Consider the following 19,956-nt stretch of genomic DNA (forward strand, 5'->3'; position numbering starts at 1 on the left):
TGTATGGGGGTTACTCAGTCTCAACTCAGCCTGAGAATAAGTAGCAGCAACTCAGGACATATGCTACTTCCACAAAGTTTCAGAGCACACCACTCACGAGAGACAGATAAGTAAATGCAGAGGCAGACAGACAAACACACAGACAGACAGGCAGGCAGGCAGGCAGGCAGGCAGGCAGGCAGGCAGGCAGGCAGACAAATAGACAGACAGACAGACAGACAGACAGACAGACAGACAGACAGACAGACAGACAGACAGGCAGGCAGGCAGGCAGGCAGGCAGGCATACAGGCATACAGGCATGCAGGAAGGCAGGCAGACAAATAGACAAATAGATATAAATAATGTTCCTGGTCAAGTTAAGTGTTCAGGTTTTTTCTTTAGGTCCATACTCATTGAAAATGAGAAAATTGAAAATGTACTGAATGATTGCTAGACTGAGGATCTGGGCCTTGACAATAACCTTTTTGAGTTAAGAGGGGCATTTGATTAAAAGGGGCAATCTTGGATTTAATTAATGTTCTATAGCCATTTATTCTTGAAGAATATCATTTATAAATGCCTTATGATCTTAGTTCAATGGTTTTACCCCTCAGAACCCAACATCTAAGATTATTTTACTCCATTGTTTGTTAAAACTATCATTTTGATGGTCAGGATGGTCAGTCCTTGCATCCATAGCTCCGTCTATGAATTTGAGAGTGGTTACATTTCTCCAGACCCATCCCTCAGGTGTTAACCAGAAAAGGTGGTGGGGTGACTGCTTTGTTCTTGTTTAATCCCAGATTGCAGATCCCTTAATCTGAATAAACATTGAGTAAAATATGATACTGTATATTTGAATGAGTGGCTGAATGATTGTTAGACTGATGGCCTTTAGTCTACTCCATTTTAGTTTTGCATTTGATTAAAGGGACAATCTGGGATTGTGCATCCATATATTTTTTTTAACTTTTAAATTAATAATATATAGCTATTGATTATTGAAGAATATGACTTATAAATGCCTCATGAGGTTAGTTCAACTGTCTTACCCCATCAGAACCCAAAATATAAGATTGTTTTACTCCATTGTTTGTCAACAATTCAAAACATGGTTAAAGATAGCATTTTCATCTCATGGATGGTCAGCCCCATCCCTCAGTTGTTTACCAAAAAAGTGACGGGGAGACCGCTTTGTTGTTGTTTGAATCCCATATTGGCCCTTTAAATTAGTCTGAATAAACATTCTAGTAAAAAATTAAAAAGTATGTATTTGCAAACAATTGCATATTGGCAACGTATTGGCATGTTTTGGCTCAAAATTAAAAATGTGTATACCTTGATGTTACCTGCTGATCGTATTCTGGGTGGAAATTCTGTGGAATTAAAGCTTCCATTCATTTAATTGGCTCTTTCATAGTTCAAGCATCTTTGAGGAGTTGCAGACAGATAAAGGGGAAGAAGTTGGACTTTGCCATGTGACTTGCAGGGGGACACCGCAACGCCTTTGTGTTCGTTTTCAATGGCCATTGTTTTGGAACGCTGGCGGTGTGCCTCGCCCTCATTGGCTAATTTTGGAGATGATCACGAAACCCGCGATCTGATTGGTCCAACAGCTACTACAGCTGCCACTACACCCCCTCCGCTACAAGTAAGTTTTTCTCCCAAACTTTCTCCAGTAAAGTTGCCGGTGTTTGGAAGCGGTGGCAGGGCGAAAATCACCGCAAAGATGAAGCTGTGTAAAACTTTCTTAGGTGAGTCGGCCTACTCATTTCGGTTGTTATGTCTCACCAAGGGGTGTGGGTGTGGGTGTATGAGCTACTGAATTCTCTCCAAAGGAACAGATGTGACGAGATAGCATCTGTCATTACTTAGTCATTTTGGAGGGGTGTAATAACCTGCTCTTTTCAACTTGCTCTTTCTGCATTTGCATCATTTTGTAAAGTCTGAAATCTGATGTTGTAACATGTCATTAGGCTACTCTGCTATAGGCCTATGTGAGTTGGATTAGTGTATAGGTTAGATTGTTTGTGTTGTAAACTGCTCATTTCGTTTCCTGATGATGCATTAGAATGATAGGACGGAGAACCTGCCCTCACTCAATAGTTTCGACATTATTGGTAAACTTTTTTTTATTTTTTATAAAGTTAAGTTATCAAGCAGACACTTATCGTTTCGTTAATGGAACACTAAACATTGGACCATATTAGGCTATATAAATTTCTTTTTTATAAATAAAAATAAAAAAAACAACGTTGAATCCAACCATACAAGGTCTATTGTGCCGGCCAAAAGATTTCCTGAACTCACTGCCGGTCCAGACAGTTTTTTAGACAAAGGAAAGTTTTGTCCCCTCAGGGATTAGTGGCTCTTAACTTTGTATAGACGACGTCAGTCTGCAGGCGTATTAAAACGTTCTGTGGCACAGGGTGGGGGAGTCTGTCAGACTGGTCCATCTGTTTGTGGGCAGTCGAGAGTGTGTCGCCTACCCTCTTGTCGGTGGCGTTCAATGTAATATTTATACAGCCCGTCCCAGTCACAGACCCGACGCTAATTGTATTCCAGAGCTACAGGGCTGTCCATCTGCACTGGGGCTCTAAGAAACGACGGAGATGTAAAAAAAAAAAAAAGAAAAAAAAAAGAAAGAAAGAAAAAAAAAAAAAAAAAGGGCCCCAGCTGGTACCCGAAGAAGAGTTGAGACTCTTTAAATATGCAAAAGTCTTTCGAAGTTACTCCCTCTTTCACAGTGCCAAAGTTAAGAGTTTCTTCTTGTCCAATGTAAGGCGAAGCACAAAAAGCACGTATTGTATTGCCTATTCAGAAATACACCTACAGGACACTTTTTCCTAAAATTGGAGTAAACGCCTACATTATTGAAATCGGATTAGCCTATATATGTTATAGCACGTAATTGTGTTTTAGCCAGGGGAATTTTAATATCATATTAGGGTGTTGTCAATAAACCCATACCGTTGGATATTGTAGGTTGTATTGTTTAGGTGTCAGTACGTTAATATAGCCTCCTTGTTGTTCAGTAGTGGTGGATTGTAGACTGTAAGGTCATGCCAATGCGACTTTCTCGTTGATTTTCATCACCACAAAAGCAGCAAAGAGCACGTAGCCTCCTAGCATATCATAGCCTACTTTATCCGGGCTAGTAATCATATTTTGCGGGTCACTGCCTGTGTATCGTTACGCAAGAAAAACTAGTTCCCTGTCCTAAACTTAACTCTCTTTCGATGAAATGCAAAATGGTAGACCTTGCGAACTCTGCCAGCCACAGAGAAAGGTGAAACATAGTGTTTCAATAAGCAAAGAATAGAGTCGTCCGAAGTTTACTCGATTAGTGTTGCAGTCTACAATATGCTTTGCATTGAGCACTGAGAACAATTCTGCGATCAAATTTCATGCTTGTTGGTGAAACATGGTTGCTACTGTCCATGGTCCTGAAACTATGAGACACGCCATGGCGCTGTCCCGGGTACTGAACTACTCTGCTCCAGTACTTAGATCTGCTTTGATGCTGGTTTGGATGGAGGGGGTCGACTGCAATAATAATAATAATAATAATAATATGATTGATGCAGCAGATGACTGATATCAAAAATTACCCGATGTACCAGAAGCCCTGCCCCTCTTATGTTGTGGGGTTTGCTATGGTGATGTCACAGCAAGGGGGGAGGGGTGAACAATGGCCCATGAGCGAAAGGTAAGGCAATAATAGGCTACATCTCGCTGACAAAGGCAAATGAAGCCATGTTTTTATGATGAATTTAGAATAGGCTATTCGAAAGGTATTTGGTTGGACTAATGTCGCTTTTGTAAAGTGGAGACGTAGCCGAATAGCGCTTATCGCCGGATTATGTTTGATGTCTCTAACGGTCAATAACGGAGGTGCGGGGATAGTGGATGTAGTCGCCTATTCAACGCTGAACAGAAGTTGAGATATAGGGACCGGGAGGCCCATCTTACCAACTTGAAAACAACACAACATCCAGGGACATTTCACAATGGTATTTATTCTAATCTATTTGTTTGGCATCAGTACTGTTAAATCGTGTAGGCCTAGTGTTTTTCTCTAATGTATTTTCAATCGAATTGTTAGGCTCCCTTTTCGCTAGGGTCGTGTTGTTTTTTATAACATACCTCGTCATAATTATTAGAGAAGTACCCTCGGTATACACAGTATAATACTAGGCTACAATTTTATTTCACAATAAGGCTTTATGATTATTTAGCGACGATCATAACCTCTGTCAAGCAGACGAACTGACGAAGGCTAAACTCTCAGTTTGTAGGCTAAACTATGAGTTTAAGGATATGCTAATGTTGATTGTTTTTAAAAGAATGAATAGCCTATGTTGTATTAACTTAAGTGCTAGTAGATAGACATCTTAAGCCTTGGCCTACTTAAACTTCGAGAGAAGAGACCTATTCTGTTGAGAAGTTTGAAATATAGGCCTATTGCGTGACAATGTGCCTTTGCAATTTCGACTATTCTGTTTCTAATCTTATCTTTTTCTCCATAAATCTAGAAGTGATATATGAAATAGCTAAAGAGGCACTGGCTTTATAACATTCATATAGGGCTAGGCCTAAAATATGCATGTTTTATGAGCGTCGTTTTTGTTTTTTTTGCAACCAGGAGAGACAGGCCTTTTACAGTAGCTATAGCCTCAATTATGTTTGTTCTAATCACCTAGTATCTCGTAGTTTTTTTCTTTATCCTTGTAGTTCTCATACCATTGGATTTTCACTACATGCCTATAAGGCTTTATTTCAGCCATTATCTAGCCTAGTGACAAAAGCTGCCTCGGCTCGCAATAGTGCTCCTTTATGCCTTTGCTCAGCGCTTCGCCGCTCCGCTCGGCTCACAGGAGGTCGTGTGTAAAGTCGAGGACTAAAAAGTGTGTCGGTAGGAAACAGAAGGAGGTGGGGCTACATTTCCGAGAGCCGATGCGCCCCTTAAAATGTCACCATCTCCCGGGGCTATGTGCGCTGAGAGTGCCATTAAAACGAGCTTGTGAATCTAGTGGCAGTAGAAAAAACACCACCCCACCCACGCATGCTAGTTTGAAGGCTATCTAAGCTCCGTCGACCCGATCGAGGCGTGGTGCCAAGCAAGTGTTTGCTTATATCGTGATGTTGTGAGCAAGGCCCTTTCAACAAAACAAAGCCTGTAGCCTGATAGCCTTCCTCTCTCTCATTAAACCCACCATCAAAAATGAATGATGGATACAAATGTGTCGTAGGCTTGTAGCCTATATGTATCAAATGTGCGAGAGAGCTATTGGGTAATGCCATGTAAGATGTTGAGCTGTTTCAATGCACATACCCTTTCAACTGGTCTTAACGACAAATACCAGCCAAAGCCATCCACAAAGGCCCATCATATAGCTTAAAATCTATAATAAGAATTTAACATGGGATGTGCTGTTTGTATATTTGATCACATTTCATTTGACATTTCATTTGACATTTTACTGACCGCTGGCATATACTGTAGGTTATTGGAAAACCAGGCTGTTGGCCTATCTTGAAATGGGCCTACCACGATTCCTTGAGATGTACTGTATGTAAAAGCAGTGTTGTTGTCATATTGGCCGTGACATTTCTCCGGGGGAATCTCACCCACAGCCCCATTGGCGAACAGAGAGGCACCAGGTGCCCATAGGACGCAACTGCTGCGGATGTAGTGCGCGTATGGAGCAGCTGGGCCATGCCCTGCGTTTCTTCCCCCGTTGTGCAAAATCGTAGCATCCCTGTCAGGATGTAGGCCTACTGCTGGCACTCGCACTTCCCTGTGTCATCGTCTCTCTTGGGTGCAATAACAGTCATCGTTAACAACCACCTGCTCATCGTCAACCATGCCAAATTACAGGTTGCCCAGATGATGTGTGAATGAAGATGTGTGAATGACTAGGTTTGAACTTGAGTCACTTGAGTCACTTAAACTGTTAACCGGCTGAGCTGAAGCTTAGGTCTCAGGCAAGGTTGCCCATCACGCAAATGTGGTACACTGAACCACCTCTGTAACACTTCACACCCGCCTTTGAAACATGTCCATTTGGGCCTGCGAGGCAGAGACACTGGAGAATGGCTATGCTAATGCTGCTTTTTTTTGCCCTATGTGTCTTGTCCAATAGAAAATGAGTTCAGAGGCCAGCTGCTGAGCCAGAGGTGGACAAGAGGGGACAGAATCAGCAGCTGTGAGACCAAGAGGAGCCTTCGAATCAAAGTGAGAAGCAGCACTGTGTGTGTGTGTGTGTGTGTGTGTGTGTGTGTGTGTGTGTGTGTGTGTGTGTGTGTGTGTGTGTGTGTGTATGGGTGTGTGTGTGTGTGTGTGTGTGTGTGTGTGTGTGTGTGTGTGTGTGTGTGTGTGTGTGTGTGTACATGCGTGCATAAGAGAGAGAGAGAGAGAGAGGGGCAGACAGTTACTGCTTTGTAATACTTATGAGCAGTGACCCTCTCATTTAGCACAAAGCCTTCTCGCCTTTCTATCTCTCTCTTTCTCTCTCTCCCTTGCTCACCTCCCTAAATGGAAGGAGGTAATTGAATTGTCCTTTTAAAAGCTTTTATTAGAGTTGATAAGGGCTTTGGTTTTGTAACCAGATCTTGCTCTTGGGAAGGTCTCTCCCACACCTCTTTGGGAGCAGTAGAAATGTTATACTTGCATATCTATGGGTGTTTATAGATGTATGATCAAAATACTTTTGTGTGGGAAGTAGCGAAAGGAAATTCATAGAGGGACGGAGAAATTTGTATTCTCCCAGATCTGGAGACCCTCTGTGCAGAGTATTTGCAGAGAAATGACACAAAAATGCTCTCTGAAGCAAAGGGAAGTGTATCCAACATGGCCGGGTATCCCATATGTGATGGTCTTTCTGTATGTCGCATAATTACTAACATGGATATGATATTGAGTGTCTCAAATAACACCAGAGAGTCTCTCGCCTGCTGGAAATATCTGTAATTGAATTGCCCCATATTAGATGAATGCACCAACCATCATAGAGAGTGACTTACTGCTCTTTATTCATCAGTTTTTAATGCAACTATGTTTTTTGGGAAACGGCTCAGATGATAACGACAATCTAAAAGGAGTACTTTACTTTTTGGAGTATATTTCAGTCCAACATAAGTATAGTGTCAAAACGTCATTATTTTGTGAGTACAAGCCTCATATATATCCTATGAGATGATGACGTTTTTTTATCATATCAACAGTGGACTGATGAGAAATATACTTGGAAATAATTTTTGAGTAAAGTACTACTCCTATTAGTAAAGTAAATATAGTAGTATAGTAATAGTAAAGTAAACTCCTATAATGCCACAAAGGCCCATCTCATATGGCAGACCAGAGGAGTAAGGCCAGGTGGGTCTGTAAAGGAATATAGCGAGGTGGGTCTGTAAAGGAGTATGGCGAGGTGGGTCTGTAAAGGAGTATGGTGAGGTGGGTCTGTAAAGGAGTATAGTGAGGTGGGTCTGTAAAGGAGTATGGCGAGGTGGGTCTGTAAAGGAGTATGGTGAGGTGGGTCTGTAAAGGAGTATGGCTAGGTGGGTCTGTAAAGGAGTATGGTGAGGTGGGTCTGTAAAGGAGTATAGTGAGGTGGGTCTGTAAAGGAGTATGGTGAGGTGGGTCTGTAAAGGAGTATGGCGAGGTGGGTCTGTAAAGGAGTATGGCGAGGTGGGTCTGTAAAGGAGTATGGTGAGGTGGGTCTGTAAAGGAGTATGGTGAGGTGGGTCTGTAAAGGAGTATGGCGAGGTGGGTCTGTAAAGGAGTAAGGCCAGGTGGGTCTGTAAAGGAGTATGGCGAGGTGGGTCTGTGTTCCTCTTTGGAAACAGGTGATATCAGCATGAAAAACAACTGGAGGAAACAGGTTTGCTGTGCACTCAAGAGTTTTGTCAACACCATTCAGTGCTTTGCCCAGCCCAGCAAATGTGTGTTGCTGCGTGTGTATGACACTAGTCTCTTTGTTTCAGATGAGTCAGGACGCAGCAGAAACACGAACACGAACCCGCTCCAAAGGCATCAGAGGTGAATGTCACGATACACCAGCATGCACTCGCACAAACACACGCACACACACGCGCGCGCGCGCACACACACACACGCATGCACGCACACACACACACACACACACACACACACACACACACACACACACACACACACACACACACACACACACACACACACACACACACAGTTATCCTAATAGCATAATACTATAAAACATGCAAATTAATGGGGTTTCATTTCAGATTGTCTCGAATATTACTCGGTGTGTATCTAATAAAGTTTCCTCCCTCTCTTTCCACTCTCCAGTACCTGTCGAACACGTGGGACAAGAAATGAGGTAAAAAAACATGTTTTCATACATTTTATATTCTTATACATGTATAATTATTATATTGTATACATGTGTATTGTATTCCATTTCAGCTATAGATGTATGTAGAGTACTGTCAATCTATCAATGTTCAACATGTAAGCTATATTATTCCCTGTAGCTTGAAGAAACAACAACAAAGTGAAGAAACTGACGTTTGTGGACTGTCTGTCTCCATAAACAGCTGCCCCACTCCTGGTTGCAATGGTTCAGGCCATGTCAGTGGAAGATACTCACGACATAGAAGGTATTAATAGCATTATCACCAACAACATTTAGTGCTGAAGATGTTCTGTAAACACATACTATCTGTGTGTTATTATATACCCGTCACTTACAATTAATGAAATGAGAACTTTTTGGTATAATAAAAGCCTTTGGACTTTTGGTTTCTGATAAAAAAGCATCACTATGAATCATACTAATATATATATATACAGTACCAGTCAAAAGTTTGGACACACCTTCTCATTCAATGGTTTGTCTTTATTTGTATTATTTTCTACATTGTAGGTTAATATTGAAGACTTCAAAACTATGAAGGAACACATATGGAATTATGTAGTGAACAAAAAAGTGTTAAACAAACCAGAATATGTTTTATATTTTAGATTCTTCAAAGTAGCCACCTTTTGCTTTGATGACAGCTTTGCACAGTCTTGGCAAGGTGTGTCCAAACTTTTGACTGGTACTGTATGTGTGTGATTAAGGGTTCTCTTATCCTTTATTGAAGGTTGTGCCAGTATATCTTTGGATTTCTCCCCCTAAAATATGCTCAGTTCCAAAAAGATATTCCCTAGGAGCTTGTGTAGATCCGAAAGGATTGGTTGTAAGCAATATGCTCCGCCCCCACAGCGTACTGGGATGCCCAATTGTAAAGAAGAGGAAACTCCAGGAGGCGGAGGCAGAGGAGAATCAGCCCGCCCCTAAGAGGAAAGCCCCGCCCCTGAAACTAGCCATGGACGAGGGCTTCAACGCAGACAGCGATGTTGACAGTGAGGCGGAGCAAAAAGAGGGGGAGGAGTCAGAGGGGGAGGAGCTCAAAGAGACGGCAAAGAGTAAAACAGCAAACCCACAGGAGTCCATGCAAGGTGAGTCACCAGACAAGGCAAGGAATCAGAAAACTTTATTGTCATGCCAACAAAATGTCGTTGTTCTTGGTGGTACTCACAAGAGATAAAAATAACACATTCAATATCTGTACAATGCAGAAAGAATATTATAACACACATGACACATGACCAGCACACAACACACATGATACATATATCAATATGCTAATGTCATAGTTTACAACATTATATGCGTGGGTGCTGATGTGTCAGACATAATGACACTAAGTAAAAGCAAATACAGGGTACAGCGAATTATTTAATCATTTCATAATCATCAACCTTTCAATCAATCGTAATCATCAATCTTTCAACTCGACACATTCTACCCAGCAGATTGCTCCCCAGTGGTACCTGAAGACACAGAAACGCCTGTAGTGGCCGATAGCGTAGCCGCACCTGGAGCTGAGGCAGCAGGGGAAGACGGAGAGGAGGCAGCCCCCAAAACCCCACAGCAAGAGCCTACTGAGACAGCCCCCAAAACCCCACAGCAGGACCCTACTGGGACAGCTCCCGAAACCCCACATCACGACTCTACTGAGACAGCTCCCAACACCCCACAGCAGATTATCACAGAGGCAGAGACAGAGAACCAAGAAGAGGAGGAGGTGCAAGTAGTGGCAGATGTTCAGACTACAGAGGAAGAGGAGGAGGAGGAGGCAAAGGAGGAGGAAGAGGGAGAGGAAAAGGAGGTGCAAGCAGAGGAGAAGACGGTTGACGAATACAGGACAACAGAGGAGCCCAAAGGAGATGATGAAACAGGGAGGGCAGAGGTTGTGGAAGAGGAAAATGAGGAGGTGGAAGGAGGAGAGGAGGAAGAGGAGGGAGTGGAGGAGGAGAAAGAGGAGGAGAGGCAATGTATGAGCCAGGAGAACTCTGATCACCAATACTCCAGCGGAGACTACAGTAGACTTCAGGCCAAAGAAGCGGGGGAAGATGAAAAGAAGGAAGAAGAGGAGGAGGAAGAGGAAGAGGAAGAGGAGGAGCAGAAGGAGGAGGGAGCGAAGGAGGCCCATCCACAGCCTACCGTCCTTCCTGCTCAGGAGTCAGAGGAACCCGAGATGGTACATAGTGTAGTAAAGATTGGCACCCCAATGACAGAAGAGGAAGAAGAGGAGGAGGAGGAGGAGGAGGAAACGGAAGCGGGGGAGGTGGAGGAAGAGGACCACAACTCCAACAAAGCCTCGCCTACTGTGGTCATCGAGGTACGATCGGACGAGGAGGAGGAGGAGGAGGAAGAGGAGGAGGAGGAAGAGGAGGAGGAGGAAGAGGAAGGGGACCATCTGTCCCAGAGCTCGGGGATGACGGATGACTCGGAGACATGGGATATGACGCGGGGGAACCTGGGGCTGCTGGAGCAGGCCATCGCCCTGAAGGCAGAGCAGGTGGGAGGGCCAGAGGAGGAGCCGTCGTCCCCAGGGCACCAGCATTACCACAGCAGCCCAGAGGACAGGGCCTCTGACAGGAGCATGGACGGAGCCCCGCGCAGGGCAGGACACCACAGCAAGGGTAGGACCGCCACACTCTCTAAACCACCTAGAATGTCACACAATGCTCACAGAATGTCTCCAGACAACATTTATACTAACATCCAGCCAAGCTCACAGAATGTCTCAAGACTACATTTACACTAACATCTAGCCAAGCTCACAGAATGTCTCAAGACTTCATTTACACTGACATCCAGCCAAGCTCACAGAATGTCTCAAGACTACATTTACACTAACATCCAGCCAAGCTCACAGAATGTCTCAAGACTACATTTACACTAACATCTAGCCAAGCTCACAGAATGTCTCAAGACTAACTAACATTCTCTCCAAAGACCGGAGTATCCTTTAGTCATGGCATTACATTTCTTTCTCTCACTCTCTCTCTCTGACCCCCATTTGTCCATCCAGAGAAGAAGGAAGTGAAATGCCCCACCCCAGGGTGTGATGGGGCAGGTCATGTGACTGGACTGTACCCCCACCACCGCAGTCTCTCTGGCTGCCCTCACAAGGACAGGATCCCACCTGAGAGTGAGTACTGAGGAAGTACTTCTATGTATTCTATGTTTTGTCCATGTCTGTTTTTAACATTTAAGGGAAAGGGGAACATTTCCATTTTATGAAAATGTATTGGGAAGTAATCTTATTTTATGTAACAGAGTAATTACATACTTATTTTGAACAAGACCAGATATGTAGACTATGCGTAAATGTCTAACTTTCTCTGCATGCCTCCCTCTCCACCCAGTCCTGGCCATGCATGAGAACGTGCTGAAGTGTCCAACTCCTGGATGTACAGGCCAGGGTCATGTCAACAGCAACCGCAACACACATCGCAGGTACGTACCGTCTAGAACTCTTCACTTACCACTTTAACGCTGCAACTTTCCGTGTCTGTTAGGATATGTTCAATATTCTTATATTTTTTTCAATATATTTTATTACAAATGTAAACATACAAATACAAAACTAAACTAAAACAAGGTGACAGCCAATCATCCAATAACAAATACAGTTTACCCTGGGCATTCACACATAAACTCCTCCTGAGATCCCCAATATTTAGTTTTTATTCATGAAATATTTTATTTTGTTTCATTCACAGTTTATAGCTTTCTAATTAGCTGATAGCTGCTTTAAAAACGACATGGTAACCATTATGACTTTTAGGAATTCACTGTAGCAAATACCAGAAGGTACACATTTTAATCAAGAAGTTACCAATTTTGTATTATTAATTAAATGAGTAATTAGTAATTATTTCAAGCAATTACCAGCATTTTTTGGCACGTAAGTTCATAGTAACTACCATGTAAGAACCAGTAGTATTAGAACTGGGAAATAAAGCGTCACTCACTTTTTTTCTGCTATCCTCCCCTGTCCCTGTCAGTCTGTCCGGTTGCCCCATCGCAGCGGCAGAGAAGCTCTCTAAGTGCCATGAGAAGCAGAGTCACCCTCAGCCTTCAGTGAGCGACCCACCGACGGGGAGCCCCCACTCAGACAGAGTGCTCAGGTAAACCTTCCCTTCTCTCCTCCGTCTTCTCCACCCTTCATACTCCATGACATCTCTATACACCTCCTCTCCAGCCCCTCTCCTCTGTTCAGAGATGTGTATATTTTAGTTTTACTCTCTACTGTATTCCTTCACATTCTCTATTCTATTCTATTCCAAATGATGTTATTGTTATCTTGTTACAGGCTTATTCCACTGATGACTCTGGTATCATAACGCTTGTGTAGTCTTCTTAGTGTGCCCCAGTTTCCTCAATTTCCGGTGTCTTACCTCTTTCTTTCCTTCTCTGCCTCACTCACTCTCCCTCTCTCCTTCTCCCCTTCTCTCCCTCTCTCCCTATCTCCTACAGGCCCATGTGTTTTGTGAAGCAGCTGGAGATCCCTCAGTACGGCAGCTACGGGCCCAACATGGTGCCCGCCACGCCCCGCGCCAACCTGGCCAAGGAGCTGGAGAAGTACTCCAAGGTCTCCTTCGACTATGCAAGCTTCGACGTCCAGGTGTTCGGCAAGCCCATGCTCGTTCCAAAGATGCCCACCAGCGAAACCTCACCTAAAGCCTTCAAATGTAAGGACTCTAAATAGGTTTCTGTTTCAGGGTCATTTCAGCATTGTTTTTCTGCTCAGTGTTGGTTAGAAATGGGTCGGTACCGTTTAAGATCCTGAGCAGAGCCATACCTCTCCATAAATGGTGTCCATCAGACCTGGTGTCCAGCAAAATCTGTATTTGAAATGACAACTATTTGAAAAACTTGAGGTGTGCTTGATTTAACTTTTGCGGCGCTTGCACTTCTGAGACTATTCCATTGGTTTAATTGTTTTTCACATTTTTCCAAATATTCTAAACCATTTCAGATATGTATTTTGCCCAGGTCTGGTCTCCATATACTGTATGACCCTGATCCTGACCAGCCTGGTTGTACTGCAGTGGTCTCAGACCATTGGTCTGGAGGACCGATGTGTGTGTGTGTGTATGCAGAGTTTTGTTCCAGCCAAGCTCTAAAACACTTGATCTAACTTCTTAACCAGTCAGATCAGGTGTTCTAGGGCTGGGGCGGAACACAAACATGCATATGTTCCTTCCGGGAAAACGAGTTCCAGACCACTAATGTAGGACAATTGTGTCCGCAGCTTGGTGCATGTGATCATGCCAGGGCCCATGGTCAACGTTGTGTTCTCTTACACTCTTCTCTCTCCCCCTTCACAGCGAAACCGTTCCCTAAGGCCTCGTCCCCTAGTCACAGCCTGTCTGGAGGGTACGCCAAGAGCAGCTCCTCCTCCTCCTCTAGTGGGTATGACTACTCCCACGATGCAGAGGCCGCTCACATGGCCGCCACAGCCATCCTCAACCTGTCCACACGTTGCTGGGAGAGACCAGAGAACCTCAGCACCAAGGAGACGGACCCAGCTATAGAGCCAGCCACCAAGGTAGGCTCACTACACCACTACCGCTATAACACCTTTTATAACAACAACTTTACCTGAGCACAGAACATATGGTAACGATGGTATCATTGTTATTACATTGTCATTACATAATGAATGACCTCTAAGGTAGTGGGGGTACCCATTGTAAGGAAGAATAGAAGGTACCACTTCTTTTGTTTACCAATAATTTTGTAAATTGTTTCAAGAAATGACAAGACGATACCGATGTTATGTCCACAGGAGATGGGCATTGAAGTGGACGAGAACGGAACCCTGGACCTGAGCATGAAGAAGCCTGCTCACATGGAAGGGATGCAATCATTGGACCCTTCTTCATCCTCCTCCTCTTCCTCTCAGCACCTGGGAGGCCCGCCTACAGCCCAGGGCAATGCCCAAGAGGAGTGGGAGGGGCCTCTGGACTTCACCAAGCCAAGCTGTCCCAAGGAGGAGGAGGAGCAAGATGAGGTAAGACCAGTTATCCCTATATGTACAGACATGTGATGGTTAGAGATAATGGGAGTGAGATAGGCCCTGCTTCAGGATCCAACGGGCCAGGATTGGTGAGCTTACTACAAGGGAAATGTTGCTTTCACCTATCATAGTAGAGCCGTGAAAGGGGAGGAAAGGAAAGAAAAGGAAAGGAAAGGAAAGGAAAGGAAAGGAAAGGAAAGGAAAGGAAAGGAAATGAGAGGAAAGGAAAGGAAATTAAAGAAAAGGAAAGGAAAGGAAAGGAAAGGAAAGGAAAGGATGAAGAAAGGGTGAATTTTGATAACTATCATAACACTATTGTCCATCCATACCGGTGTATTTGGGCCTTCCCCAGATGGAGTATGTGGCTCACTCCTACACCTCCTCTGATGGAGAGGACGATGAGCTCAGTCAGGAGCGTATGGAGGACAGGAAGTACCCTGGTGAGGTCACCACCTCCAGCTTCAACGTCAAGTTCCAGCCCAAAGACTGCAAGAAAGAAATTCTACTGTAAGTCTGTGTGAAGAGCAGTACAATTTAACTAACCCTAACCTTAACAACATCAACAACAACAACAACAACAACAACAACAACAACAACAACAACAACAACAATAACATCAGCACATGCCATGTCATGTTTTGTTTTTCATGTTAGGTGTTTTTTTTTTTATCTATCTTTCTTTTGTATCTATCCTGACAGTAGAAATAACAGGATTGGAAGGGAATGCATTTCTAATGAATTCCGCCATCATCTCATCTGCCTCCACTCTTTCTTCTCTTCTCTAGATGTCCCACACCAGGTTGTGACGGTAGTGGGCACATCACTGGAAACTACGCGTCGCATCGTAGGTAAGGCACAGACCCACTATCCTCAACTACAACCCAATGCTGCTGGTCGGCAGTGCTTTTTCACGGTTTTCCATCTCTTCTCCTCTGTAAATAAAATACAATCTCATGTGTGGTCCTCCTTTGTGGAACTGATGCTGTATCTCAACTAATCTATACATCTGTAATACAAGTCCTGTTCTTTCAATAATTACCCATACTCTAATCCCAATTAATCTTGAAATTCATATCCATGTTAAAGATAGTGATCTACCCTTTCCCCTACTTCTGCACTTATTAAGATCAATACAATCTCCTATCCCTCCCTCTCTCTCTCTCTCTCTCTCTCCCTCTCTCTCTTCTTTTTCATATCTTCCAGTCTGTCAGGCTGTCCTCTTGCTGATAAGTCTCTTCGGACCCTCATGGCTGCCCACTCTGCTGAACTGAAGTATGTCTGTGATTGAATTCCCCCTTCCTACTAACCCGGCGATTGCCTTTGAATAGGGCTGTAGTAGGCAATAGCCACCTAATTCTGGCCTAAATTGAAGTCCAGATTTTTTTTAATGTGGTGTGTTAGTGCTGGTCTGGAGTGGAAGTCTGCAGTGCACACATTGCAGCTCTCCAAGACCAGAGTTGCCCACCACTGTCCTTACACCTTGTACACTGTACACTGACATTACTGACCCCTACAGGTGTTCTCTTTGTTACTACAATACTACGATGATACTTCCTGTATTGTACAGCATGTCTCTCAGAGAAAGAGGACTACTATTTGGAGAAATAAAATAGTTTATATTGATGTCAAAATATGTAACCACTATGAACATACAAAGAGGAGAATGATCATTAACCTAATCATTAAATACTGTCTCCTCAAATCCATCCAAGTGAACAGAGCTAGGGGCTATATTCGATTCTGTTTTGTTCTGTGCTTCCCTATGCTATTTTTCACAGTGGTAGACTGTTCTATTATACAGTGCTATGATAGATGGATACACAGACAGACAGACAGACAGACAGACAGACAGACAGACAGACAGACAGACAGACAACTATCAATTGATCGATTCGGTTTGTCAGTGTAGTAAGACCAAGACATCACCGATCACAAATGCATGATACATGTATGTAGTTAAATCGTGCTTAGCTCTGTCTTGTTCACCCCAGGTGTCCAACCCCAGGGTGTGATGGATCAGGACACATCACTGGTAACTACGCCTCCCACAGAAGGTAGGCAAACATGTGCTGCTGCTTTTGGTTCTGGTTTCATTCAAGCACAAAAAAAGTCCTACTGGGTTAATACTCTAAAGCACGTCATTAATGAGGTGTTTATCCATTTCTGACAGTTTGTCTGGATGCCCTCGTGCCAAGAAAGGAGGGGTCAAACTAACACCCACCAAGGATGACAAAGAAGACTCAGAGCTTCTAAGGTTGGTACCACAGTACGTACAATTTTTATTTACATTAAGGTTGAAGGGTACTGTATTTTCCACTACAAAAAAAAAACTTAAACTTAAAAAACTGCATATTTACTCTTAGTGTGGCCACTGGGGGCAGCAATTGCCAAAACAAAGTTTTGAACAATAAGTGTTAATACTCTTTCTCCCTCTCTTTCCTGCTCTCTACCACCTCCCGCCTTCCCTTTCTCTGTCCTCCATAGATGCCCTGTGCCAGGCTGTGACAGCCTGGGTCACATCAGTGGGAAGTATGCCACCCATCGCAGTGCCTATGGGTGCCCGCTGGCAGCAAGGCGGCAGAAGGAGGGGCTTCTTAACGGCTCACCGTTCTCCTGGAAGGCCTTCAAGACGGAGGGGCCCTCCTGCCCTACCCCGGGGTGTGACGGCTCTGGACACGCCAACGGCAGCTTCCTCACACACCGCAGGTAGACTTCTTTCTCTCTCTCTATCTCTATCTAACAACTATCTATCTATCTCTCTCTCTCTTACTCTATCTAACAACTATCTATCTATCTATCTATCTATCTATCTACAGTATCTGTCTGTCTGTCTGTCTGTCTGTCTGTCTGTCTGTCTATCTATCTCATATTTTACAAGTTGAAACATTGATGTCTTGGCTACCATGACCTTCATCAGAATGTAAAATCTGAATGTCTTTATGAACATAGACTTTATGAACACAGCAATGCAGACCTAAATCCTACAAAATAATCCTTAATATATGGTTGTTGTATATTGTACTTCGTAGTTGTCTTTTTGACAAGGTCTCCCTTGGAAAATAGATTCATTTTTATCTCAATAAGACTTCCTGAATAAAGGTTAAGATAATGGTTAAATAATAGTAATAAGAATCCAAACTAAGGTTGTCATAGCCATAGTTGTCATTCATTAATTGTCATTCGCTTACTTTATTCAATAATATTTCCAAAATATACTTCCCATTGAGCATATTCAATAGGAGATGTTTTCGCCGTCTTCGTCTGTCTTGTAATTCTTACTGCACGTGTCATGTCTGCTTTGCATGCAAATAATTGATTTTATCAGTGTTAATTAATTTTAGCAGTGCTCCAACTCTAATTTCATCCCTCCCCCTCTCCTCTCTCTCGTCCTCAGTCTTTCGGGTTGTCCTAGAGCGTCTGCTAAGAAGAGAGCCAAGTTCCCTGGGGATGAGTACATCACAGCTAAATTCAGGGCCAGCGATGGTAAGACTGACAACCCTTGTTAGGTTTTTGATTGTACAGAATACTTATTTCATATCTACGACAACTCTACTGTGGTGTGTTATCTTTGTAGTGTTATCTTTGTATATCACTTTAAAACAAGGCAACAGCTCTGTGAGTAATCGCATCAAGTGAGTGCTGATGTTGGATCACGGTTGGTTGTCTGGTTGTCTGGTTCTCTAACTGGTGGGTTTGATTCCTCAGTTCTGGACAATGATGAAGACATAAAGCAGTTGAACCAGGAGATCAGTGACCTGAGCGAGTCCAACTGCGAGATGGAGTCAGACATGATGAATCTGCACACACAGGTCAGTCTGTATTTATTAGCCCAGAGTGTTTCCTGCTCAGCTCACCTGGTCAAGACAAAAGACCTGGCCCTAACAGTAACCACCAATGTCTTAACCTTCCATTTTTAATTCAAACTGATGTTGTTGGCTGTTTTGTGGCTGACCTCAGGCCTGTTGACTGTTTTGTGGCCTGTGGTTGACTGGTTTCTGGTCTGTGGTTGACTGGTTTCTGGCTCACCTAAGGCCTGTTGTTGGCTGTTTTGTGACAAGTCTTGCTTGCTTTGGGCTCTTCTTGTAAGCCACAACGGCTGTGGAAAGAGACTAGTTTGTCACTGCCCTGTGACACACACTGTTCTCTGGTTGACCTGAAGTCTGTTACTGACTGTTCTCTGTTTGACCTGAAGTCTGTTACTAACTGTTCTGTGGTTGACCTGAGGTCTGTTACTGACTGTTCTCTAGTTGGCCTGAGGTCTGTTACTGACTGTTCTCTGGTTGACCTGAGGTCTGTTACTGACTGTTCTCTGGTTGACCTGAGGTCTGTTACTGACTGTTTTCTGGGTCTTCACTCCAGATCTCATCAATGGAGAAGAACCTGAAGAGCATGGAGGAGGAGAACAAGCAGATTGAGGAGAGGAATGAGGCTCTGTTTGTAGAGCTCTCTGGGTTGAGCCAGGCTCTGATCCGAAGCCTTTCCAACATCCGTCTGCCACACATAGTGAGTTACACACCCAATCCCCACGTACATACATGCAAATGAACATACTCAATTGCACACAAAAACACACCGTACCATGTCACACCATCACAACAGACTCTTGAAGCCACACACACACCCACCCACACACACACAGCTTTGTGTTCAGACAATCACAGCTTTACACACCTTCATGCACAGATTTACACTCTCAATGCACATGGGTACTACTCATTTATAGACTTCTGCAGACAATATCAAACCCCTACGCTCAGTCTCTGACTTCTTCCTTGTGTTTACTCCAGCAGGAACCAATGACTGAGCAGAACTTCGATACCTACGTGGATACCCTGACCCATATGTTTTCAAATAAAGATTGCTACCAGAACCCAGAGAACCGTGCTCTACTGGAGTCTATCAACCAGGCAGTGAAAGGCATCGAAGTATAATCTGGAAAAGAAAAATGGGACAGGCAAAACAGAACAATGTGAAAGACAGAGGGAGGAGGAAGGAGATGGAGAGAGGAGAGGGTGTCATGATATGAGTGGTGTACCAAAACCACCCATATTCATCAGTTTTTGAAGGTGCTTTTGGAGTGCATACTTGGTTATTCTCTTATTTATTTTTGGAAGCAAACGTGGTGTCCATTTCACATCGCTTCCTTCCCTCTTTGCATGACCGTTTATCAGGATCAATGGACAGACTTGTGTATGGATGAGTATGAAAGTGTCAATTAAGTCTCAAGTATTCTTGAGTGCATTGGAGTAAAACTGTGTTGGTGTGAGGAAACGTTTTGATGGGCATATCAGATATCCTGCCACCTACTATAATGGTCCAGAACAGACTTAGAATGCAGTATACTGACTCCCTGACCCCACCATACCATATTCTCTTAAATAGTGTATATGTATTTCAATCCCATCAAGTAACGTTGATAGTATTTATGAGCATAGATGTTGCACTACCAGGTCTAGTTTGTAGTTTCATTACTATTGTTGTGTAACTATTTGAGTCTTTGAAATGTCTGTTTAATATATTATTTATTCATGTCCTTGTGTTAATTTTGCTTATTTATTCAGCATCTATT

General features: G+C 43.5%; 1 protein-coding gene across 1 annotated transcript; it reads left to right on the top strand.

Annotated features, from left to right (window-relative positions):
- Positions 1 to 1,710: 1,710 nt before the first annotated feature.
- myt1a (myelin transcription factor 1a) lies at positions 1,711 to 19,318 on the top strand (the record flags this gene model as incomplete). The annotated part of the gene is made up of 23 exons (XM_083676044.1): positions 1,711 to 1,735; positions 6,128 to 6,219; positions 7,968 to 8,022; positions 8,314 to 8,344; positions 8,562 to 8,624; positions 9,233 to 9,468; positions 9,826 to 10,998; positions 11,391 to 11,510; positions 11,728 to 11,818; positions 12,370 to 12,492; positions 12,842 to 13,056; positions 13,696 to 13,916; positions 14,157 to 14,381; positions 14,740 to 14,894; positions 15,173 to 15,235; positions 15,591 to 15,659; positions 16,379 to 16,441; positions 16,558 to 16,653; positions 16,872 to 17,093; positions 17,782 to 17,870; positions 18,093 to 18,196; positions 18,747 to 18,890; positions 19,175 to 19,318. 23 exons carry the CDS (start codon positions 1,711 to 1,713, stop codon positions 19,316 to 19,318), a joined length of 3,819 nt encoding a protein of 1,272 aa, XP_083532170.1.
- Positions 19,319 to 19,956: the final 638 nt, after the last annotated feature.

Source organism: Argentina silus (genome assembly GCF_951799395.1).
Source record: "Argentina silus genome assembly, chromosome: 8".
Classification (NCBI taxonomy): domain Eukaryota; kingdom Metazoa; phylum Chordata; class Actinopteri; order Argentiniformes; family Argentinidae; genus Argentina; species Argentina silus.